The sequence below is a fragment of the Odontesthes bonariensis genome, chromosome 15 (assembly GCF_027942865.1).
Source record: "Odontesthes bonariensis isolate fOdoBon6 chromosome 15, fOdoBon6.hap1, whole genome shotgun sequence".
NCBI classification, from domain to species: Eukaryota; Metazoa; Chordata; class Actinopteri; order Atheriniformes; family Atherinopsidae; genus Odontesthes; species Odontesthes bonariensis.
The window spans coordinates 132691-158386 of record NC_134520.1 but is presented as its reverse complement, the minus strand read 5'-3'; the positions used below and the strand labels follow the sequence as shown (position 1 = coordinate 158386).

Below are 25696 nucleotides of genomic sequence, written 5' to 3'. Positions count from 1 at the left end.
TATATATATATATGTATATATATATATATATATGTATATATATATATATATATATATGTATATATATATATATATATATATATATATATATAAAATCCATCCTTTTATATGATTTTATTTATTGATATTTATTTGAGATTTCCTTAATGCCTTCTTGAGATATTGTATTGTAAGTGTGTGTGTTTGTTGTTTCAAATGTGTGCATGTGTATGATGGTGTAGATATGCAGTTGGGACTATTTTTCAGTATGTCAGGGCACATACATGCTGATGGATGACTGAATCTTGCTGTGCCACAGTGATTAATTCACCTTTTAGTGTAACACAACAGAAAAGTTGAGTCTAGAAATATTATACCCGTCAGCCATCTTGTCTCATGGTGAGTCTGTGGTTCACAATCACAACATGAACATTCACACTGTACAGACTGTAAAAATAAGTAAATACAGAAACAGGAGAATAGAATATCATGTTAGAGTGGAGGGATAATTATTGTTTTTCTTTAGTCTTTTTAAAATGGACACATTGAAACCCATTTCCTAAAAGTCTGAACACTACAGGTTTCTACCAACACTATCCATTCAAGGACCAAAACTATCTAAAAAAATCATACTTCTCAAAGAATTCATAAAAGACATGGTGGCATGTTGCTTCAGTAATTAGTACTGTCATCTTACAACAGGATGGTTTCTGTTTTAGACCTCAGAAACCTTTTTTTTTTACTGTGGAAGAATTCATATGGAGAACATGTAAACTTCACACAGACTTATGCATTACGTTACTTGATTCTAAAGCGACTGTAGGTATTAGAGTGAGAGTACATGGTTCTCTTGCTGTCAACCCTGTGATGGATTCAGAGTGTATCCCACGTCTCCCCAGAAGACAGCTGGAATCAACTTCAGCTCCAAAAGTAGATAAAGAGAACTGATGAATGTTAACATTAACATTAATTGAAGGGGGCTTTCATTTGCTTTAACATACCTGCTGTTGGGAATGATCTTTGTTGGTAAACCAATCCAGAGGAAGGTAACAATGCTCGTAAATGTCCTCAACCCCTCTAACTATTCTACAGTCACAAGTCTTTAAAGTTGGTTTGGTAACTTTTTCTTAGGTAAAAAGTACATACTTGAAGTCAAGCTAAACTTGGTTCCCTTTATCTCCTTTCAGGAGTTGTGTGCAAATCATGATTTTTGTCAATGATTTTCATGATTGATAGAAAATTCTACAGGGTTTGCAAAAAATCTTTGAGACGCAAGAGCTCATTCATTGTGACATTGTGCCTCTCATTGCCTTCAACTGTCAACATACTGTGCTGTCATAAGCTTCAGTTTCTAAATATTTTAATAACGCTGTTGATTACAATCTGTTATTGGCATGAGGGTCGACTGTTGTGGCAGCCAGTTTTTATGTGAGAAAGGAACTTCTTTATGGGGTATGAATACAGCTAAGTGTTCTGAGATGAAATGGAGAAGCCTCAGAGCTGGTCAGGCTGCTGCAGTGTGGATGTGGTATGTTTGCGACTGTTTTACGGAACAGTTGGTTGTCACACATGCAGATAAGGTCTTCACTCTCTTCAACTTGAATGGACTACAACGAGACAACATATGAGAAAACTAATTAAATTTATACGAAAGCAGTGTTTTAGTATTTACCATAAATTCATTTTTTTTGTTTGTTTTATACTTGCTTCACACTAAGGAGTTGGTAGCTGGTGTCAGTGCTTTTTGTCATGAAAACGAAGAGGTGCAAACAACTACTGTGAACTACTCTTCACCTCAATATCAGGCCTCACGGTTTTTGAGTTGTATATTAAAGTCCACCATCACTCACTTTGAGAAGACTGGCAGTGTAACAGACTTTAGTTTAATAAATTATTAAAATGTCAAACGTCTGAGATCTTTTATTTTCTTCTTTTGCAAGATACAAAACGAACTAAATTAATTAATCATTAATAAAGGCAAGATTTAAATAACCAATTAAATGTGTCAGAAAACTAATTACTAAGCAGAACAACTATCACGTCATTTGAATTTGAATCCCAACATTCACCTCAGTGCTGCCCACCCAAGGCCTCAGTGCTGCCCACCCAAGGCCTCAGTGCTGCCCACCCAAGGCCTCTGTGCAGCCCACCCAAGGCCTCTGTGCAGTAATGTGTTGAATTCGGAGACAGATGGAAGTTTCATGGAATGGAAGACCAGGTCAGGAGATTTTTTTTTTTTTTTTTAAACAAACATGTTGAACACACTATGGTTTATACTAACTGAGATCAGACTCATCACAGCTGTCAGACAAATGATGAAAAAAAGACTATAGAAACACTGACTTTTCACAAGCTTCCCTTTCTGTAAAGAATGTTTGATCTTTCTTTGTTCACATATTGCTTATGTGATCTACCATTGTGCCAGTGGATTTCCATCCTTCAGACAGTAGGACACTGAAGGGACGGAGCCTCTGCAGTGCAGTGTTCCATGTGTCAGGATCCCGATCTGCTGGGTTTTTCCTGAGGTCAAGGATCAGTCTGTGAGGGGGGCGATGAGTCCTTAATCTCGTAGCAAAGTCTAGCATCTCGGCAGGCTGAATGAAGTTGGAGCTGTTGAGGACAAAAGACTGCATGTAAAAATTAAAATTAAAATTCTTACTAAACATATATGTTTTTTCTGAACTGATAGAACACTTAAGCCCATTCTCTGAACTGAATGCTCAGTGGCATTAAAAACTTTACAACTCTGACTCTTCATCATAAGCAAAATCATAAGAGTTCTCACTGAAACACATTTTGCAATGTGGTGGTAAAGGTAACCTGGAGACAATAACAGCACAGATGTTGCACACAACATCTGTGTCTTGGGTCCTGTATTATTTTTGCTGTATTTGATCCCTTTGGGAAAAATCCTCCAGAGATTTTCTGATGTTTCGTACCACATATTCGCTGATGATATCCAGCTTTGCTGCTCTTTCAAGCCAACTGAGCTCCAGAGGCTAACTTCCTTAGTTCATTGTTTGGTGGAGATAAAACAATGGCTAAATGACAACACCTTGCAGCTAAATGTGGACAAAACTGAAACACTGGTTATTGCCCCTGATGACTCCATTCCAGGGATTAACCAGTACTTGGGTGACTTGAATAAGTCTGTTAAACCGAGCCTAAGAAACCCCGGTGTTGTGTTTGACAAAGACACTGCAAACAGCTGACCAAAAACGGCTTTTTTCAACTGAGGAAAATCTCCAAACTGAGGAAAATGGTGTCACAAAATGATTTGAAGCTGATCATTCATGCATTTGTGTCTTTGCGTTTGGACTATTGTAATAGTTTGTTTTCATGTCTGAACAAGAAGGAGCTGTCTCGCCTGCAGTTAGTGCAAAACTCTGACCCGCTCTAATAGGAGGACTCACTTAACCCCTGTTCTTAAAGCTCTTCATTGGCTACCAGTTTCCTCTCAACTTTCAGAGCATTGCATGGTCAGGCTCCACCCTACATCAGCGATCTGATCCAGTCTTACACCCCAGCTCGGGATCTGAGGTCTGTGGATCAGAATCTTCTGATGGTGCCACACACGCGTTTCCGGACCAGAGGAGACCGATCCTTCCAGGCTGTTGCTCCCAGGCTTTGGAACGATCTTCCGCTCTCTCTGCGCTCGATGGAGTCTGTTGACGCCTTCAAAAGGCAAGTTAAGACCTATTTATTGGTTCAGGTTTTTTCTTAATGGTCTTAGGGCTGCTATGATTGTCACTGAGTTGCCTTGGCCTTTTAAACTTATACTTTTATGTACTTCTTAACTGTGTGTTTCTATTGTACCTGTGAAGCGCTTTGTGACCCTGGTCTGTGAAAGGCGCTGTACAAATAAAAATTATTTACTTACTTACAACAACTTAAAAGCTTGCAGCTGTTGCTAATTCAATTCAATTCAGTTTTATTTATATTGTGTCAAATTACAATTAATTTTGCATGAATACCATATAAAAGGTAATCTGTATGAAACTAGCAGGGATGAAAGATGAAAAGTGCAGTCTGATTCCACAAAACTGTTATTGGTTTTATCATCTCATAAATTTTGCAGCACTTGACAAAACAGCAAAAACTTGGTATCATTTATATGTTATTAGCTGTTGTGTCCTGTAAAATTTTTGTCCACAAAGACTAAAAGACAATCAGAAATGTAATTCTTATTTACATTTTTCAATGATTTGGAAGATCAGTAAATGAAGAATCTTCCTCACACACCAGAGTAAGTCATGCAGTTCCCCAGGGTTCTGTGCTTGGACCGATTCTTTTCACTTTATACATGCTTCCATTAGGTAACATCAGTGATTCAGATGAAACTCATGTCTTTCCCCAGTGATTAAAGAATCTGGAACCCTGATTCATACTCTGTGGGCATGAAAGTAACATCCATCAATCCATTTTCTATACCCAGTTAATCCAACCGTAGGGTCATGGGGGGCTGACAAATGACCACACACACACGCTCACACTCACGCCTAGAGACAATTTAAAGACACCAGTCACATTACATTACGGTCATTTTGCAGATGCTTTTATCCAAAGCGACTTACAATAATGTTTCACATCGGAAGGCAAAAGAACTTCAGGTCACAAGAAATCGTAAGTGCATTTCCTTCCAAAACCAAACAGCTAAGAGCATAACTAGTGCTAGAGTAAGTGCGGTAAGTCCGGTACCGAGACACATGGGAAAAAGACAATTTAGGAAACAAAGTTAACCTGGCACGCATGCTTTTGAACTGTGGGAGGAAGCCGGAGTTCCCGGAGAGAACATGCAAACTCCACACAGAAAGGCCCAAGCCGGGAATCAAACCTGGAACCCTCTTGCTGTGAGGTGACGGTGCTAACCACCACACCCAACTGAAAGTAACATAAAAGTACTTCATTTTTAATTAAAGTGATCGATCTATTCATTTCTATTATGAAGTGTCATTAACAAAATCTCAATTTAATGACTACTTGTTTAAATATATCACATGAGCAATAAGGAAAGTATATAAGCTTGAGGGCAGGAGTCCAAGTGGAAACTTTTAAATTGATCCAAACTGACTGGAAAAGATTCCCCTCTCACCTGATGTCCAGTCGTTGCACGGAGCTTGGTGATGATCCTAAGAACAGTTCTGCCAGCACACACACATTCTTGGCTGTTGACACAGACAGTGACATTAATTTAGGCCATATGAGCATTTCCTTTCATAACTAGTCATGAGTTAGACAAATACTAAAAGCAAAGATATATCCCAAAAACAGAAAAGGTTGGGATGGTATTAAAAAGTAAAATGGTTATTTCTACATCTAATTTGATATTTATTTAATTGGATACAGTATGACTTCCACTAAATTAAATTTTTTAATATATACCCATTTTTTACTTTTCAGACCTTAAACATAGTCCAAAATAATTTAGGACAGTAAATCTTTTGCCACTGTAATATTTCAGGGTTTGTTGTCCCATCTCTCCTGTCCTCTCAAAACCCCAGCTGGTTGAGTCAGGTGGCCACTTGTCCTGGTTCTGGTTCTGGTTCTGCTTGGGTTTTTTCCTGTTTAAAAATGACTTTTTTTCTTCCCACTGTCAACTCATGATGACTCAGGATGGGATTTATTCAAAGTGAAGGTTCAATGGGATCTACTGGTTTCCTTCACTAGGCAACGGTTCATGAACTGGCCTTCTATGTTTGGACTAATTTGTCTTTTATTGAATTTGATTTAATGTGATTATAATTGATTTGATAGAACTGGGGTATATCTTAAAAATACATTGAGATGAGACACACACACGTCTTAGTCTATGCAATGTTAGAAGCTACGCATTTATTTTCTCTAGAAAACATTCACACACCGTTGGACACATTGGTAGGCAATGTGGGGTTTATGTCTTGGCCAAGGACACTTCAGCATGTGGTCTGGGGAAGCTGGAAGTTGAAGCACTGACAGACAGCTGCTCTAATCTCCAATGGTAGTATTGTTGTGAATGTAAAATTAAATTAAAATGAAATGGTGGGAAAAAAAACAACCTCAATTAATCGCAGAAGTAAATAATGTTTGAGTACTTTTTGTTGGTGTCATAATAAGCAGTGCATGCGATTGTTGCTGCAGGCAGGAATCTGCGTTATGTAGATGATGGATGGTGCAGCATTCTCCTTTTTCAGTCAGCTCCAGAACAGGCCCCACCACAGAGCCAGCCTTCTTTATCAGTTTGTTCAGTTTCTATGTTCTGATGCTGCTGCCCCAACAGATGCTGCAGAGCAGATTGTACTCTCCACATCAGACTTAGATATACAACAGCTTGGTGCAGGCATAGAAGGACCAAAGCTTCCTTAAGAAGTATAGTCTGTTCTGTCCTTTCTGGAACAGAGCCTCAGTGTTGTATTTCCAGTCCAGTCTGCTGTCAAGGAAAACCTCCAGGTATCTGTATTCCTCAACCACATCCAGCCTCTTGTCCATCACTGATACATCAAACAACTGCAGAGTCAGCTGAATAATTATGGAGGTGACAAGACTGGAGTTGTACTGGAAGTCTGAGGTGTACAGAGTGAAGATAAACAGTGAGAGTACAGTCCCCTGTGGTGGTCCTGTGCTGTTGACCACCTTCTCAGACACACAACCCTTCAGACTCACACACTGTGGTCCTTTTGTCAGGTAATAATCAGGTGGTTGTAGAGGCATCCACATGGATTTTCTGGAGTTTCACACATAATAGTTTAGGCTGAATCGAGTCACAAGCTCTACAGAAATCAACGACCATGATCCTCACAGTGCTGTCTGCCTTGTACAAATGAGATAGGGACTGATGCGGGGAGATGAATGTATCCTGCAGTCAACCCAAGGATGATGAGCAAACTGTTGTGGGTCCTAAAAGATGTTCACTTACCTACTGTGGTGACACTAAGTCCATATTTATTGTCTGATATTGTCACTCGAAAAAAAAACAAAAAACGAAAAAAAGCAAACAAACTAAACAGTCACATTATGTCAACCACATTCACACACTTACTCTAAAGTTTTAGGAAGAAGTTCGATTTTCACATCACTTAAATACTTTTTGAGAGATTTTTGACTCATGTTGTTTGCCACTATTTACACAAATATCATTATCCAAAATGGCATCTGACAAACTGATTCACATTATTTCCCAGCACAAAGCACCGTATGACAAATCATGAAAAGAAGAAAACTTGGCATAACCTGCGCAACATACTGCATGTTCAAAAGGAGCACAAGATTATTCTTCCTCAGACTCAGTGCACAAGCTTTCTGTGCATAATTTTTTTTTGTCAGATGATGGATTTTTACAATACAATCCTAAAAAATATGGACTTGTTATACAAAGGCTTTAACAGCCTCTCCAGGACTGTCATGATTTGTGATGTCAGGGCAGATCACAAATCACAACCACTCAGTGTCTATAGTCATTAGCCCTTTTTCCATCAGATTCTGTAGCGAATTAAAAGTTATATCGCCTTACTTTGTTGCGATACAAGATGCGTTCGGTTGGTTTTCCATCAAACAGAACGATTCTAGCGAAATAAAATGACATCACCGGAACGTGCTGATGCGCATTATTCTGACTCGACCAGATGATTTTCCATTACAAAAGTGGCAAATTGTAGCGAATTAGAATGCTCGGTAGCGGGAATTTAATTGCTCGCGCTGTTATTGTCAGCCTCCTGTTATAACAGTTGCTATAACTTTCAAGGCTATACGTACCTTTTCACCACCGGCTTTCGTTTTATTTATTAGGCTAGTTACTTATTTAGAGTTATGGACCGTAGGATAGGACTAAACATGCTGCTAGTGCTGCTATGTCAGCTTATAATAGCCGTCAGAAATTTAAGAAGGAGGATGAGAGCGAGGGGAGAATTAATTATGCTGCTTCAGGACCACCCGAATTGTGTTTATAAAAAGCAGAGTCTCTGCTCTCGACCAGTTGTTTCTTTTAACATCGGACATTGTTGTTTCTAGTTGTTGCTGCTGTTTTGATACCGACAGGATAGGTGAAATGGGGCGGCTGAGCGGCTCAACAACAACATTCGAATCCTCGCACTTTACCAATACCATCTGCGCATGCGTGGCTAGTCTGAATCGCATTAACCTTTTCCATCACTTCTGTAGCGATACAACTTAGCCCTGAACCACCTATTTCGAGCGAATTGATTTAATGCGACAAAACAGGCGTTCTAGCGATTTAACTGTTTTTCCATCACATGTATCGCACTAACTTCTGATGCGCATCAAATTAAAGCGAATCATGTCGTTGATGGAAAAAGGGCTACTGAGGGCAGATGCAGGAGATGTTTTAGGTTCTGGAACAGGGTAGGAGGTCTTCCACAGCTCTGGAACTTTCTCCTGGCTCAGGCTAAGGTTGAAGAGGTGCTATTGAATCCCACATATCCGTTCTGCACAGGTGTGCAGGACCCCGGGGCTGGCACTTTCTGGACCTGCAGGCTTGTTCAGGTTCATTCTCTCCAGCTGCCTCTGTCGTCAATTACTCCCTTTCTCCTTCCTATAAGGCTTTCTTGAAGTTCAGCAGCTTTTTAAGGTCTCTGGTGATCCAAGGTTTGTTACTGGAGAAGCACCTCACTGTCCTTGTGGGTATGTTACTCCACAGAGAAGTTGATGTAATCTGTCACACACTCAGTCATGGCACTGATATTATCTTCACGTGGTTCACAAAATGCATTCCAGTCTGTGGACTCAAAGCCTCCTACAGGTCATCTGACAACACTTCAACACTTCTTGAAAGTCAGTATGGTCACAGGTTGTTGCTGGGCAATGGAGGTGATGGTTTGATTTTCCTAATGTCAGATGAGCAGAGGACCTGTATGCATCTTTCACGTTTGGATGGAATATATCGAACTTTCTCTAGTGGAGCAGTTGGCTAACTGTTGGAAATCTCCAGAGGTCACCATGAATGCATTGGAATGCTGTGATTGTAACCTGGTAACAACTGAGCTGATGGTGTCAAACAGTAATGTCAGTGGCGCAAGGTAAGATATACACAACTACAAGAATAAAACCTAAGTAGATACGATGGACATAAACTCACAGACAACAGATCAGTCTGCTGTATATATCATCTCCTTCACAGTGACATGTCCAGGATTTCACCATCTGTGGTTAACAAGCACTGTGATACCTCCATATTTATTTTGCTGCCGCTCCTGATGTCTCTGTCCGCTCATATTGTCTTATAGCCTGTGAGAGACATAATACTGCATTCCTGTGATTTATGCTTTGTCTTTCTGAACACTCCAACCCTACTCATTGTGGGTGCCAATGCTGAAGGCATTAGAACACATATTTTTCTATTGTGTGGGACTATTATCATTCACACGAATTTTGGCGCGTTTCTAGTCCTGCACCGTTTGGTCCGACTGAGATAAGAAGCATATATCGCTGCGTGCGCAGTGATCAGGAATAGTGTGGTATTATTTTTCTCTGTCATTACTTGAACAGAATCCTGGAAAATTGGGAAAAACTGGGAATTTTGGCCCTATGTAAATGCAAGTAATGGGACAAAAACAGCCCTATTTGGAGGCCTCATAACTCAGCCATACGGCATCACAGATAGGGCTGTAGCTATCGAATATTTTTGTAATCAAGTAATCTACCAATTATTCCATCGAGTAATCGGATAAAAATAATTCAAATAATGGTTAACGGAAATGATGTGGCTGTAAAATGATCAAGCAATTGGTTTTTATTTCTCAAAAAAACATACAGGTATTTATTCCAACTCCAACACTTGGCTCCAAAACTAAGCACATTTATTCCAACTTATCCATTTAGTGCTATTAAGTGCCAGAGCCCCTTGGCTCTCCGCCATCGTGCCAACTGAATTCCGGATGTAACACCATAGACAAAATATACGTTAACGACTCATGACGTGCTGAAACATAATCCAGCGTCACCGCCATATTGGGTGGTCCTCCTCACTCTAGGCTAGCACCTGAGTCGATGGAGAGTGAGCAACTATGCCCGTATCTTGTGCAACTTACGGTTGCAATAACCGGCGCAGTATTGATACCGGATGGCATGGGATTACCTTTCACAAGTAAGATTGAACAATAACTTTGGTTATTTTACCATATATATTATTATGTCATCGTAACTAACGTTACTTATTTTATTTTGAAGGTTTCAGGCCTGAGGAGGCAATGGGAAGTTGCTATAAGACGGGAGTCGTCAAAGCTCTGTAGTGAGCACTTCAAGCCTGATGATGGGTGGGTGGGTGTGTGTGTGAGTGAGTGAGTGAGTGAGTGAGAGAGAGAGAGAGAGAGAGCGAGAGAGAGAGATTCAAATGAACACTAACTCGTTTCTTTATCAAAATATAAAATTAATCAATTTATACATTTATCAATATGCCATAGCCTACCGTATGTCTTTGTTAAAGAGCATAATACAAAGTCTTTCAGCATGAAAGCACGTATTTTTTATTTATATTTTTCTTTTTATTGAACTTTTCTTAGGCTTGGTACATGGCAAATTAAACATGTTTCTTTATACAGGAACAAGTAGTGTATGAGTAAAAAAAATAAAAATAATTCTAATAATTGACTTAGCAGCCTAATTTTGGGACAAATATGTGCAGACACAAAGACAAGCTGAGTACATGATGATATTTAACTGCTGAGGCATACAGTATTACAGGACCCCACTTGGGAAAAGCACAAAAAAAACAAACAAACGAACAAAAAAAAAAAAGTCCTAGTTGTTTACCTTTATATAGTTCCAAAACCTGCCCCAGGGTGTCACCCCCTCTTCCCTATCACCACTCAATCTACTAAGCATACATTCATAAGACGCAGTTTCAGTCATTGCACACACCCATTCTTTCACATGTGGAATTTCTGATGCCTTCCAATGTCTTAGACAAGCTCGACAAGCTGTTGCTGTACCCACCGAGATGACAGAAAAATTACATTTTGTTATATTGGGTAATTGAGACTTGTCCCCCAGTAGACAGAGCTCTGGGCTTAGGGGAATCTCTGCTCCAAGCCAGTTACTCACCATATTTAAAATCTGAGTCCAGAAAGGTCTAATCAAGACACATTCCCACATACAATAAACAAAGGTTCCAGTTTCCTCCTTACATTTCCAACAAGTCATCACCCGATAGTTTCATCCTGTACAGTCTGTATGGTGTGTAATAGTATTTATGTAATACATTATATTGTGTAAGTTTACCCCTTGCCTCTCTCACATATTTACCACAATCAGCCACTATTACTGCCCATCTATCACAATCAATCTCTCCACCAAGGTCCCTCTGCCAAGTTATCTTTAACTGGTCATAGTCAGTTGCGAGAGAAGAAATAGCCATTTTATAAAATTGTGAGGCTTTTCGTTTTCTAAGTGGAAGTTTCATATAATCGCTTATCATATTATCGGTAATATTGTATGGCTTTGAAGTGATGCAACTTCTCATTTGCAAAAATTTCCAAAAGTTATCTTTTCCCACCAAGTCAAATTTCTGCAAAAGCTTATTATATGGCAAAAATACTCCATCTTCAAATAGATCATTAATGGTGCTTAAACCTCCGACGTGCCACTGTTTCCAATTCACTGGTTTTTTCCCAATGCATACATCAGGATTCTCCCACAATGATGAATATCTTTGTAGAGTATGTGTAAGTTTAAACATTTTATGTACTTTACTCCAGACATCCCTTGAATGTAGAAGTATTGGATTTGTAATGTTAGACCTTCTTTGTGATAACACTTCCATAGGTTGGAAAGGCGAGCACATCTCCTTTTCTACCTTCATCCAAGCTGTTTCATCCTCTGCAGCCTGCCAGTATCTTGCTATTTTAGCCATTTCAAAAGCTAAATAATACAATCTAAGATCTGGCAGGCCCAGCCCTCCTTTCTCTTTATGTGCACATAACTTTCTCAATTTAATTCGTGGTCTTTTCCCAGCCCATAGAAAACATTTTATAATATCATCCAATTGTCTAAAGATGGTAGATGGTATATTAATTGGCAACATCATTGCTACATAACTGAATTGTGGGGCAATTATCATTTTTATAGCATTGATTTTTCCCCACAATGTCAATTTTAGTTTCCCCCACTTATCAAGGTTTATTTTCATCTTTTGAAGTAACGGGTTAAAGTTTAGTGCCACTATTTCATCTATATCCTCATGAAGTTTAATGCCAAGATACTTCATTCCCTGTCGTATCCACCTAAAATTAAACTTCTCCACCATAGATGATATACACGAATTGGAGAGAGGCATTGCTTCGGATTTGCTCCAGTTGATGGAGTAGCCTGAAAATTTTGAAAAAGACTGGATGGTGTCCATCAGATGTGGCAGCGAAGTCAGAGGTTCAGATATTACTGCTAAAATGTCATCAGCATATAATAGTAATTTATGTTCATTGTCTCCTCCTCTTACACCTCTTATTCCAGGGTGTGCTCTAACAGACACTGCTAAAATCTCTAAAAAAATGATAAACAGTAATGGGCTCAATGAACATCCCTGTCTAGTTCCCCGAGTCAGATTAAAGAAGGGGGAGATTATCCCATTTGTCATCACTGCAGCCTTGGGTTCTTTATACAGCATTTTTATCCATTTAATGAAGTTGGAGTTGAAACCAAAATGAGATAGAGTGGAGAGCAGAAATTGCCACTCCACCCTATCAAAGGCCTTTTCTGCGTCTAGGGAGATGGCTGCTATAAGACTATTTTGGGATTTACGCAGCCACATTAGGTGTAGCAAGAGTCTAACATTATCAGTTGAAGTTCTATTTTTCATGAAACCAACCTGACTGGGATGAATGATGCTTGGTAAAACTAACTGTAAACGTGTCGCTAAGATTTTAGTAAGAATCTTACAGTCAAGATTGAGCAGGCTGATGGGTCTGAAATTGGAGGGATCTGCGGGGTCTTTACCTGTTTTGGGAATTAGTGAGATTACCGCTTCATTAAAAGTTGGAGCTACACAACCCTTATCAAATATCTCCTCATACACCCTCTGTAAAACTGGTATGACAATATCTGCAAAGGTTTTATAATATTCCACTGGGAGCCCATCATAACCTGGGGACTTTCCATTTTTCATCGAAGAAATTGCCTTCCTTATTTCATCCTCAGTTATAGGTGATTCTAGACCAGCTGCTTCCTGAGGTGGGAGCTTGGATATTAAGGAGAAACTGTTCCATATCTTCCTGCGAAGCATTAGGAGACATAGAGGATGTGTATAACTTCTCATAATATTGTTGAAAAACTCTATTTATATCTTTAGCATCAAATAGTTGTACATCTCCCTGTTTTATAACTGGTATGGCACTAGCAAAGATTTTTTCCTTCACCTGTCTGGCTAACAATTTCCCCATTTTTTCCCCACCTTCATAAAAGTTTGTTTTCAATCTGTAAAGAGCATATTCTGCTTTTTTATTATAAATGTCATGTAAAGAGTATTTAAGCTTACAAAGCTCTTGAAATTTCCCATTACAAAAGTGTTTTGACAGGTCCAATTCCATATCTTTTATCTCCTTCTCCAAATCTTTAATCCTGATAACATTCTCTTTTCTTTTTTGCAGCTTGTGCTATAAATTTTCCTCTCATATATGCCTTTGAGGCTTCCCACACAGTAGTTATATCTTCAGTGCTACCAATATTGATTTCGAAAAATGTTTTTAAATCTTCTTCCATAGTCTTTTTAAAAGTTGAGTCTGACATTAAGCCAATGTTTAGTCTCCATCTACCTCTCCTTTCAGATTTTAGATTGGCTTTAATAATCAATTCGACCGGTGCATGATCTGTAAGGGAGATTGCCCTTATATCACAGTCAGCCACCTTATTTGCCAGGGAGGTACTTATCAGAAAAAAGTCTATTCTGGAATAAGTTTTGTGGCAGTGGGAGAAGAAAGTAAAATCCTTCACCTTGGGATTTGTCAACCTCCATATATCGATTAGTCCTACATCTCTACTCAACATATGCAAGGCTTCTCTCTCCTTGGTCATGAGAAGAGGTCTGGATGAACTCTTATCCAGTACTGGATCCATAACTTCATTAAAATCGCCAGCTAGGACAATTTCACCCTCAGTATCTCCCAGTATTTTATTTACCTCGTGGTAAAAATTGGGATCTCCCTTATTAGGTGCATATATGTTGCATATTACAAGAGGCACTCCTTCCACCACTGCTTCAACACAGATAACCCTTCCCTCTGCATCTTTAGTTTGTTTTAACATAATGAAACTTACATTCTTATGTACCAGAATCAGAACACCATTACGTTTACTCGAAAATGAGCTGTGGAATATATGTCCCACCCATCCCACTTTAAATTTTTCCACCTCCCGACCCTGCATGTGGGTCTCTTGTATCAGCACAATGTCTGCCTGGTTATTCTTCAAGAAAGATAATATCTTCCTCCTTTTGATAGGGCTGCTGCATCCATTTATATTCCAAGAAATAAACTTAACTGGTCTACTGGTCATGCTTTTCTCTCCACTCTAAAGTAAAATTAAATAATGATAATAATATCCATAGGAAACAAAAGGTGAGATAAGTACTCCGTGCTTTCAATGTCTGTCTGTAACCATTCATAATAGAGAAAATTACCATTTTTGGTTCCTTATAATAACCACTCATTACCATGTACCTGCCTGTTTTTGAACACATAACACAGAACCACAGTATGACAATGCAAACTGGGCTTGAACATAAAGTTGAAACAAAAGGTGTCCGGCTGTTAAAACTCAGCCAGAGTCCGAGTGCTGAACGCTCCTCGCTGCTAAAAAAAGAAAAAGGAAAGTAAAGAAATAACACGCAAAAGGTCCGTGGGATTAACGCCGCTTCCATGGAGACCGGTCTGTGTCTGGAAAAGCCTCTCCTTGGCCTGCACGGGGTTAATCCAGTTCAGTACAAAACGCAGTCTTACAAGTATAAACAACATCTCACCTCTCTCCATTCATCTCAGTCCACAGCTCCTCCCGATCATTGCTCATTCATGACTTTCTCCGCGGCTTCGACAGTGTTGCAGCTCACGCTTTTCCCTCTCCATTTAAAGTGCAACGTAGCGGGGAAAGCCAGTGTGTATCTAATGTCGAGCTCGTGTAATTTGCGCTTCACCGGTGTGAACGCTTTCCTCTTCTGCGCCAGCTCTCTAGACATGTCCGGGAACACAGATAGGCGACATTTTTCCCAAACGAATCCTCGCTTTACCTTGGCTGCATTGATCACGGCATCCCTCGCTGATTGCCTCAGAAAGCGAATCAACACCGGCCTTGGAGGCTGATCTATATTCGGCATCGGTGCCAGTTGCCTGTGCGCCCTTTCTATCTCCATCTCCCCGTCAGTTTCAACGCCGAGTCCCTCCGCCAGAATCTTTTTAACACAGTCAAGCAGCGTCCCATTTGTACCAAGGGTTTCCTTTAGACCGACCAACCTCACATTGTTTCGTCTACTTTGGTTTTCAAGGGTTTGCACTCGGTTCCATAATTGTTCCGTCTGTTTATCCTTGCTGCCCTTGTCCTTCAGCAGCTGCTGCGACGTCTCCTCCAGGTGTACAATACGCACCTCGGCCTCATCCAGCCTCTCCTGCATGGCCGTCACCGTGTTATTCAGCTCCGCCGTTGTTTGTTTAATAGAGGAAACATCGGTTGCAACCTTCTGCAGCGTATCATTCATCTTTGAAATTTCTGCCATCAGCTTTTCCAAACTATCCGATGTGTTCATAGTTGTGAGGGGAGCTTCAGCGGCCCCGAGTTCAACTTCATGCGCCGGGCTTTTCCGGGTAGACGAGCGCGGAGGGTTTTTGAAATACTTCGATGTCGCCATGTCTCTAACCCTTTCTTTGACCGAAAGTATTATATCTGAACAGTTAAAGTTGTCAGGGTGAGCGTAAGATTACTTAAATATATGCGTTTTCACACCAATAACTCTGAAAATAGCATGTGCAGGACAAGAGCCTCCCTAACTCGCGACCATCTTGGCTGCTGCACCCACGTGACTCAGCACGTATTTTTTAGTGTGTGACAGCATCCTGTATCATACCTAAATCTCTGCCGTTTGTAACAAAACTAAACCATGTGAAAATCCGGTAAATATTCGGGGAGTTATGATTATTGTAGTTTCGAGGCAGGGTTTTTGCTTCGAAGATTTTTTGTAATCGAGTTACTCGAGTAACTCTGTATCGTTTCAGCCCTTATCACAGAGACATCATTCAAAGTTTAAACGGAGCAGGAAAGACTCAACGTTAACTGTTGATATATTGTATAGCTTTGACACAATGGCAGAAAAGTCAGGACTCCTCTCACTCTGCTGGCCTGGGGTCTCACTCCATTTTGACCATCTTGAAATTAATACCAAAATTACTTGAACAAACGCCTCTCACGTCCATAATATATGCCTCAACTAGACAAATTTTACAGCAAAACAAAAGGTATTTTTGTCCTCTTTTCCCCCAAAGTCACCATCATTGTGCTTGGCCTCACGGTTTTCTCTCAAATCACCTCTGAGCGCAGAGAGCGACCACTCAGGCTCCCACTCACGGCCTTTATAGCCAGGTCGCTTTATCTCCTTATCAAATCAATGTGAAGACTGTTTTTAAAACTGGAATAAAAAAAAAAACGTACATAGGAGCAGAATAAAAATTACACTGGTGGCTTCTGCCGCCCCTTCTGGCACTCAAGGTTCAAGAATTTTTCAAATATGACTTGTAGTTTTCAAACAGCGACTGTTTGTTCGAGGCATACCTATCAGTACTGAACCCCGAGGTCTATCTGCCAGTTGAGCCACAAAGTGATGGCGCTTGTCTGTCTTATACACGCAGCTGTCTCCATAGAAACTAATCACACAGCTATGAGGGCAGAGCCAAGATGGCTGCCCTATTCTCATACTGCTTATGAGGGCAGAGCCAACATGGCTGACCTGTTATAACAGGTTTATGCCAGCCACTCATGACACAAATGCGCGCATCATCGTGCACATACTCACATTTTACCATTATTCTGAATAATAATAATAATAATAACGACAGCCAAGATGGCTCACCTGTTATAAAAGGTTTTTGCCAGCCACTGTGTTATGTCTGCTCCCAATACAGGAGCGGGGTCCAATTTCAGTCTCCAAGTGACAGGGAGACCGTGGTCACAATACAATACGACTCGAACATCACAGCCTCTGTCTCTCAGCGGGCAGTAGCTCCTTTGGCACCCATCAAAATTTATTTTTTTTGCTAGCTACCCCAATTCCCCATGAGAACATGACTCGGTTTAAACTTGCTCCTGTCTGGCATCCACAGCATTTCCTCCCCAATTCATTGGGGATTTGTGGTCTGTTTCAGGGCTTTAGTTGGCATTCAGAAAGCTTATTCAGGTGCTTCTCTTAGTAAACAACTCTTTCCTTGGCATGGTAACGCATTAAAAAAAAAAAAATGTTGACAAGTCCCAGAAGAAGAGAAGAGTTCACCCAAGAAACACAGCTTCCAAACCAGTGCAGAAAAATCTCCCAGAAATCAGTGAAAATCTCACAAAAATATCAATTACACAATATAATTGAAGCTTCTACAACTTGATGCCACTTTGGTGCAGCAGGTAATATAATTTAACTCTGAACCAACTTATTTATGGAAAGGATAAAAAAAGTTTTCTTACCAAGTCGATTCTGTGCCAAACTTAGTGTGTGGAGTGAAGGCACCTTCTTCAGGGCAGCTACCAGCTGCAGCAGACTTTCTTCTTTGTCAGAACAACTCTCAAGAAGACGACAGTCACTAAATCGAAGCTCTTAGAGAGAGAAAAGAAGAGTCAAAGGGACTCTGGAATGGATTCAGAGCACATCAGAAGATAAAAAGGCTTTTCAGACCTGGTATCATCATCTGTCCTGCTGAGTAAAAAACAGGAGATCAGCAGCTCTACTGATGTTTCTGTGAAAATACTTTCAGTGACTGAACTATGTAATCATTCAGACAATAAAGAATGTGTGACAGACAGAAAAAAAAGCACTGTGTTGCCTGTAACACTGTATAGACAAAGACCTATTGTATGAATATGTATGCATGTCTGTGTGTGAATGTGTTCATGTGGTATGTAGTATATAAGTGCTTTGAGTGGTCAAGTAGACCAGAAAAGCACATAGATGTTTTTACATAGATGCACATAGTCAATTTACTAGCTGGAAGGGGCTTAAGCAAATTATAGGGATGCTAACGTAAGCTGTGTGGAGAAGCAAGTTGGTGTATAACAGCACAACTGCCAGCAATCTGCACGCTTGTAATCAGCTGGTGTCCAAAATCTCAGCATTCATAGTCATGGTAAAATGAAAGTTGAAATCCTTGCAGTAATGTTGGTAGTTTCTGGTTGCACCGTTTTGAAGCAAGAGTGGAAAATGGCCTCAACAAGTAGACCCTGGAAAAAGTTCAAAAGAAACTGTGGACTCTCCTTTTCTTACCCTCCAATCTGCAGGCTTTCAGTAGATCTAGGATCTCTGGCAGACAATCAGACAGTTTCATGCACTCCAAGATGAGAATCCGCAAACAGTGGTTTGACTCTGAAAGGTGACCATATGATTATTGGGAAAAGAGTACCGCTTGTTAAAAGAGTCAAATAAATCAACCAGACCAAAAGTATGTGTTGATGTTAGCTGCTGAAAAAAAAAGAACCAGCAGTACAGAGATGCAGAAACAGGTTGGCATTTCAAAACTCTGCACCCATTATATTGCCACAAGTTGCCAGTGACAACTGAAAACTTCATATTCAGTAATCAGTTAGCACACTGATCACAAAAAAAACCATAAAATGTTCTTTGCATTTTTGTTACAAATAAATAATTAAAGAAAAAGAACCTGATAACTAACGTAAAAGCTAAATGTCAATATCTCACAGAGATCTGACAGAAAATGTTTGCAACTCTTTATTTAGCTCATTGTAAAGGATAAGTCTAGCATTCTTCTAAAGTATAGTTGTATATAATTAACCTATCTGCTGAGAAGACTAAGAACCTTAAAGTCTGTCTCAGTACTTTGATTCCCTTACCCTCTCCATCGCTCTACGCCACAAGTGGACTGCTTTCTTTTTTCAGAAGGAAAACCAATTCCCCAAAACATCAAGGGCCAGATGCAAACAACTGTGCGAAGATACCATACTAGGAATGTATGTTCACGCAGATTTATACAGCCTTACTTAAAAAAAAAAAACAGTCAGTCATTGTGAAAATGTATGCATGCTCAGAAACCTGATTTCCAATGCCCATTTTATCCCCTAATCATCAGTGTATAAAAATGATTCCATACAAATATGACAAAAAAAGTAAGAGTAAAAAGGAAGAACAGTTTTACCCAAGGCCAAACTGAGACAGTCATCAGTGAAATCGAGAATGGAATTTGTTTTCATTTGGAATCACAACCAAACTGCTGAATGGAAAAGAAAAAAAACGCTTTAACAATTTGTGTGTTGCTTTTGCCATTTCTCACTTGTGAAAATTCCAAAACCCATGGTCTTGCATATATATTTTCTGATTATATATATTACTGTTTGTGTGTTATTTTGTTTCTGTGGTAATCCCATCATTCCACACAGAAGAATTTAATATTAAACATGACAATAAACGCTTTGAATCTTTCAATGTGTTCACCTCTGATGTGGTTTTTATTTCACATTTCTAGTTCCTTCAGAATGAGAAATTAAGGTTTTAGTGAACAGCTGTTTTTAGACTTAGATCAAAATGGGTTAAAAACACCCAGTATTTGTGTGAATTGCTTTTATAAATGGGGACAAAATACAGATGCACTCAAACTGTTGTGAACCTCTTACAATGACATGACACATTACCTGAGAGAGTGGTGAGGAGTTGGCTTTGTGAGGAGCCGGTGGGTAACCTCAGCCCAGCTAGATGAAGTGAGGTGAGATGTGGGCAGCGTTTCAGCACACAAGTCAAAAAGCACAGATCTGTTTGGAGCTCAGCCACTTTGACCTCAAGCTTCTGTAGAGGAAGTACTGCCAAAAAAAAAAGTTGGACAGTTGTCACCTTCAAAAATTAGAACAACAGTTGTACTGAAAAGTCTGCATTAATTAACATTTAGTTTTACTGACTTTTTTTACAATTTGACTTTCATGTTTTCCATAGCAGAGCAAAGCTGAAGGACCAACAACAGTACCGACACAACAAAGAGCAGCCTACAGCTCAGATTGTTTCTGACATGGCACCCAAGTGGCAGCAAACCACCACAACATGTTGTGTGTTTGTAAAGCCCCAATGCAGATATGCCATAAACTCATTTCAAAGCTTTATGTGAGCGCACCTGGTATGTGGGACTCAGCAGTCCAGGGATGATGCAGCATGTTGTGTGATTCCCATACAACAGTCTGGATCTCCACATGCAGGGATGTCAGACTGGGGCTTGCATCCAGCAGTTTCTCCATAAGCTTGGTGGTGGGCAGAACACTGATGTTGAGATCAGTGATGAAGCTGCGAGAAGTGTCAGAAAGCTGCTTCAGAGCTGCGGCCAGGCACAACACATCAGACTCCCTAAATGTTGCTGCACAACAAAACACAGCCGTCATCTTCTCTCTGAGCATATTAAACCTCCATTTCATTTGATAAATGATTTCATCCATACAATAATATAGTCAATATTAACAATAAGATGTCAAATTCATTCTTTTAAATTTTGATGTAGTAGTTGAAAACCTATGTTTAAAACGTAGACTATAAATATAAAAACATGTCATGTAAATTCTGCAGAAATATTTGCATGCATTAATACAACTGAGTTTGTCAACACATATTTAGAAAGGAAAAACTAAACTTCTCCAAATGAATACAGAAAGAGGCCACATTTGGTGGGTGTGCAGTAATAACATTCATGTAACCTTTGTGAATGGTACCAACAAAGAAAACATAGTAGCCCTGTAGTCATCAAAATATTTAGATCAATTTTGTAAGAGCACATAGCAAATCTAAAACACTTTCATCACAGCAGCATGAGAATGGCTGCTGGCCCGATGTAACCTGTGGACATGGTCTCAGTGAGGAATCAGTCCAAAGCTAAAAACACTCATCAAAAATCACTGCATGAAGAATGTTTACATGATAAATGAACTTATAATAGAAAACATATTAAGATGAGGCACAGCTGCAGGCTCATTGCATTTGATGCAAAAGAAATCTGTGGGATTCTATTGAAGAAAATAATTTTTTTGTGCTCAAACTTTAACCAAAATGGTCATCGGGACCCTTGTCAGGGCGAAAAAGACGATTTTTGGCAGGAAGTTATTGATGAACCAGGAGGCTTTCTAGATGAGTTGTCTCAATAATGTCATTTTTGGTTGAAATAGGCCTTGTAGGTGTAGATTGTGCAAGTTGTGGTGACCATATGGTAAAATGATTTAAATCAGTAGAAACAGGAGTTCCAGCATGTGCACATCCTCATTCTCAGTACTTGTGTACACTAAACAGCTAAAGGGCCCACTGGTGTGCAAGTGTAGTTTTCAGGAGTTAATGATCCTGAACTATAAAAGACAAAAGTTTGTTTGAATGGAGTTTAACTGAAGAGTGAGGTTGAATGACCTTAGGAGTTAATTGATCACAGTAGTTCTGATAAAACTTTCTTTTTTGGTTGGAGCCAAAGGGGGCATCTTAAATATTTAAACTGAGCAGGAAATAAGGTTCATGCGGTTCAGCTCGTGTCGATGATGTCATCCCAGTAGACACGTGTGTAGAAAGCCCCCCCGATAGCCCCGGGTAACAACAACACGGCAGCTCTGAGCTAACAGAGAAACAGTACGCGTTCATTCATTCATTGGTCTTAAAGTATTGGTGAAATAAAGACAGATAATGCCTTATTCAGAGGCTGTACTGTCTCTGCCCTGTTCTCTCTGTTATATGGATATACGCAGATCTCCAGGGATCTAAATATCTTCTGAAGGACGCCGACTTTCACCAAGCTGTTATCGGTGAGTAGATGAAGGTATGTTATGCCAGAGATAAGGTCCATCTTTAAAAAAAAAAGTTCATATGCGTGTAAAGGCAGATGAGCGAATACTTTTGGCAATATAGTGTATATTGGGAGTTTGTCTGCATGACAACAATACTTGTCACAACACTAAATAATAAAAGCATTTGATCCATTTTTTTTTGTAAATACCGAAATGATCACTGCACCAACCTCCAAACATCCTTGCACATTGGTAGCAAACTTACAAATGCTGTGAAGAGTTAGCGAGCGAAGGCAGAAAAATGTGGGCAGGGCAGAATTCAGGACCTGAAGGGAATCAGATCCACACCGCCGAATCTCCAGAGAATGGATCTGTCCCCATGAACAAACACCTGCTGAAGGCACCTCACATGGTGCAAAGGTTTGACAGAGAGCCTGTGGGTCCACAGTAAAGTTTGCTTTTCCAGACTCCACCTCCGTCATGAACACGGAGTCTAACTTCGAGCGTTTGCACGGAGAGACTTGATCATCTTGGTCATCTGAACTTCTGATCTCAAGATCTGGGCAGGAACTGGCCCCGTCTGTATGGGCTGAGGTGGTTTGTAACATACAACTGCTGTGCATGAGTTTCTTCAGTTCCAAGTTTACATACTGTGATCCCCTTCCATGTAGGAGCCAGGCCAGCATGATGGGACATGTCACATGATGCAGAACAAGTTTTGTAGCAACGCCATGGTCCAGCAGGCGATGGAGGATGTACAACGCAGTCTGTGTCTTCTTCTTTGATAGATCAATGGAATCAGATACTCCGACACTCTTTATACGCATCTCTAAAAGCTTCAGCAGAGGCCTCTGCTCAGCAGTTAAACTTTGAAGGGTCCTATGGGAGCTCGTAATGAGTGAAAAATATTCAATACATTTGGCTGCAGCCCACAGGAAAGATGAAGTGTTTAAATGAGTGAGATTTCTACAAACGTAGTTGTTCCTGAAGCCATAGAATACTTGTGGAAAAAGTATTCTCATAACTTCGTGTTTGGCCTCATCTTCAGTGTGAAAGTCGATTGCCTGAAATGTAACAGAAAATATTACATATGGTAGATACATACTGTACATGCACATTGACATAATTCAATCATTTACACCTACATGTTTAGGGCTATGCATGTCCTGAAGGAATCCAATCCACCCAGAGTGGGTGGATATACCTGGAAAAAAGTAAGTAAACACCTTGTTAAAAAGAAATACCTTTTTAAAACAAATGTGTCACAGTCAATACCTCTCTGATTCAGGGCAGGCTGGACTTCATCCAGCTGGCATACCGTCAGATGTGGAAGAAGGTCCTTAATGAGCACCGCTGGAAGATCTAAAGTTCAACAGAGACATTACAAGACAAAGGAACAGACCTACGATAACAGTAACCTACCATTAACTGGAAATCACTCTGCTATAAAGTAGTATCAGGAGAAATGAGACAGCCTGTTAGACAACCTGACCTCTGAATGATTAGTTGTTGTATAAATTAGTGCCAGTTCACAACACGTGTTACCTTTAAACAGAGAAAAAACAAATACAACTGAATCACATTATCATCCAATCAAATCCAAATCTAACAAATTCATTATTGCTGAAATCATACAATTCCAAATCATTAAAGAAAATAGCCTGGCAGGAGAATGTAATAAACTGAATCTTCTCTTCAATTCAATTCCCTATCCTGAGCATGCACGAGACCTCAGAGAGGAAAACTTCCTTCTGGAACCTTCTGGAACATGGCAGACAGAAAGCTGACAGGAAAGACAGCATTTCAAACCTTGGGAATGAAAGGTATGTGAGGCAGCATGACCATAACACAAGAGTTGTGTATAAAGAAGTCCTGTTGACAGTGTGTTTCTTTGTCCTTACCAAGAACAGCTTCGGGCCGCAGGGCGGTGGAATGCCGGCTGACAGCACGGAGACTCAGCTCCTTCAGACTGCTCACCGCTGAGTCTCTTCTCTCTGCGGTGACAAACATTGCTGCTCAGTTCCGACTTTTAGGGTATATTAATATTATAACGCTGTCGACTGTCAGGCTGGCAGCGTTACTACATAACTCCATAAACTCTATCCGTCAAACTCTCTCTCTTCTTCTTCTTCTTCTTCTTTTTTGGGTTTTATGGCGGTTGGCAAACTAACGTAATTGGTGCATTACCGCCACCATCTGGACTGGGGTATGAACTGGAGTATCTAACCTAAAGCACTCAATGAGATCCAAAAAAAAGAGAAACAAACAAACAAACAAACATAGACAAACAAACAAACAAACAAAAAATAGACAAACAAAACAGAAATGAGTAATCTAAATTCGTTGCATCAATCCTGTACTCATCAGGAAACTAAAAACATAATTCAAACTGATTTCTCCTGTGCTTCTTTGCAATATGTTTTTCAGGTCAAACCATATTTTTCCTCTTTCCAACTGTAAAATTAAATGTTGCCTGTCTTCGTGGAACTTGGGACACTGAAGAAAAACATGCTCTACGGTTTCAGGACCACCACAGTATGAACATTTACCATCAACATGTTTCTGCATTAGTAAGGTACTGTTGAGGCATGTATGGCCAAATCTTAGCCTTGAAAAAACATTCTCCTCTTTCCTACTTCTGTTTGTCATCCTAGGAGTTCCAACTTTTTTATGAATGTTATAGAATTGTCTGCCAGTCAGCCCTGAGTCCCATAATGTCTGCCACCTCCCCTTCATTTTATGCTTCACAATACTCTTCACTTCAGCTTTGCTGATGCTGACTTGCAGGTCTACACGCTCATGTTTAGTTGCCTTTTTTGCACATTGGTCCGCCAGTCAAACTCTCTCTCTCTCTATTTAGTTTTTTTTATTGGCGGTTGGCAAACAACTTAAAGCAGCATTACCGCCAGCAACTGGTAAGGAGTGTGGATCTCATGACAATTATGTATACCTATATTTATATATACCTATATACTTGTGTGTGTGTGTATATATATATATATATATATATATGTACACCCATACACTTTATATACACCCATATCCACATATACACCCTTATATCTAAATATTCCTACACTTTTACATAGTCCCTACTCATATACACTCATTTATATACTTTATATATACTAAATTCTATTATACAACCTACACTGTTTTAAATAATAAAAAATGACCTGATATCCTCTGTTTCCTGATTCTTTTTGCAATAAATCTACTATATCCAATTTCATTTTCATCCTACTAAGTTTTCTAATTAAATTATTTCTCTGAGCCTGATAATTCCCACAATATAAAATTACATGTTCAATTGTTTCATCTTCCCCACACTCACATTTCCCTGACTGATGTTTTCCTATCATATATAGGTTTTTATTTAATCCATTATGTCCAATTCTAAGTCTTGTAATAATCGTCTCTTCTCTCCTACTTCTTTCTGATCTTCTCATTTTCCCTATTTTCCTTTGTATTTATACAACCAACGTCCATTTCTTTCTTCCTCCCATAACTTGTGCCATTTCTCTTCCATTTTTTGTTTTATAATACCCTTTACCTCTTTTACACTCAGTCTTACATTAATATCAATCATTACTCGTTTTACACTCTGTTTAGCCATTCTATCTGCCATTTCAAATTTAACTTTTGTAGATTTGTATCTGCAGCTGAATTATACACTATGTACCCATAATCCAACACTGACCTAATTAAACCTGTATAAATAGCTTTCAATGACCTTCTATCAGCCCCCCACTCAGTACCAACTAAACATCTCATTATATTCAAAACCTTCCTACATTTATCTATTCTT

The 25696-nt window shown here is 39.6% G+C and overlaps 1 protein-coding gene across 2 annotated transcripts; it reads right to left on the bottom strand.

The window, feature by feature from the left end:
- Positions 1-64: 64 nt before the first annotated feature.
- lrrc41 (leucine rich repeat containing 41) lies at positions 65-24021 on the bottom strand. Of its 2 annotated transcripts, XM_075484567.1 has the most exons (10): positions 23790-24021; positions 23164-23250; positions 23034-23092; positions 22154-22952; positions 20253-20489; positions 19783-19947; positions 18404-18502; positions 17611-17739; positions 5072-5144; positions 65-2589 (listed from the first exon to the last, which is right to left on the bottom strand). In XM_075484567.1, exons 1-10 carry the CDS (start codon positions 23896-23898, stop codon positions 2370-2372), a joined length of 1977 nt encoding a protein of 658 aa, XP_075340682.1. In that variant the 5' UTR covers positions 23899-24021; the 3' UTR covers positions 65-2369. The 2 variants fall into 2 exon arrangements, with proteins under 2 accessions (XP_075340682.1, XP_075340683.1); XM_075484568.1 differs by lacking the exon at positions 5072-5144 and having other exon boundaries at positions 2465-2589.
- Between the last annotated feature and the right edge of the window lie 1675 nt (positions 24022-25696).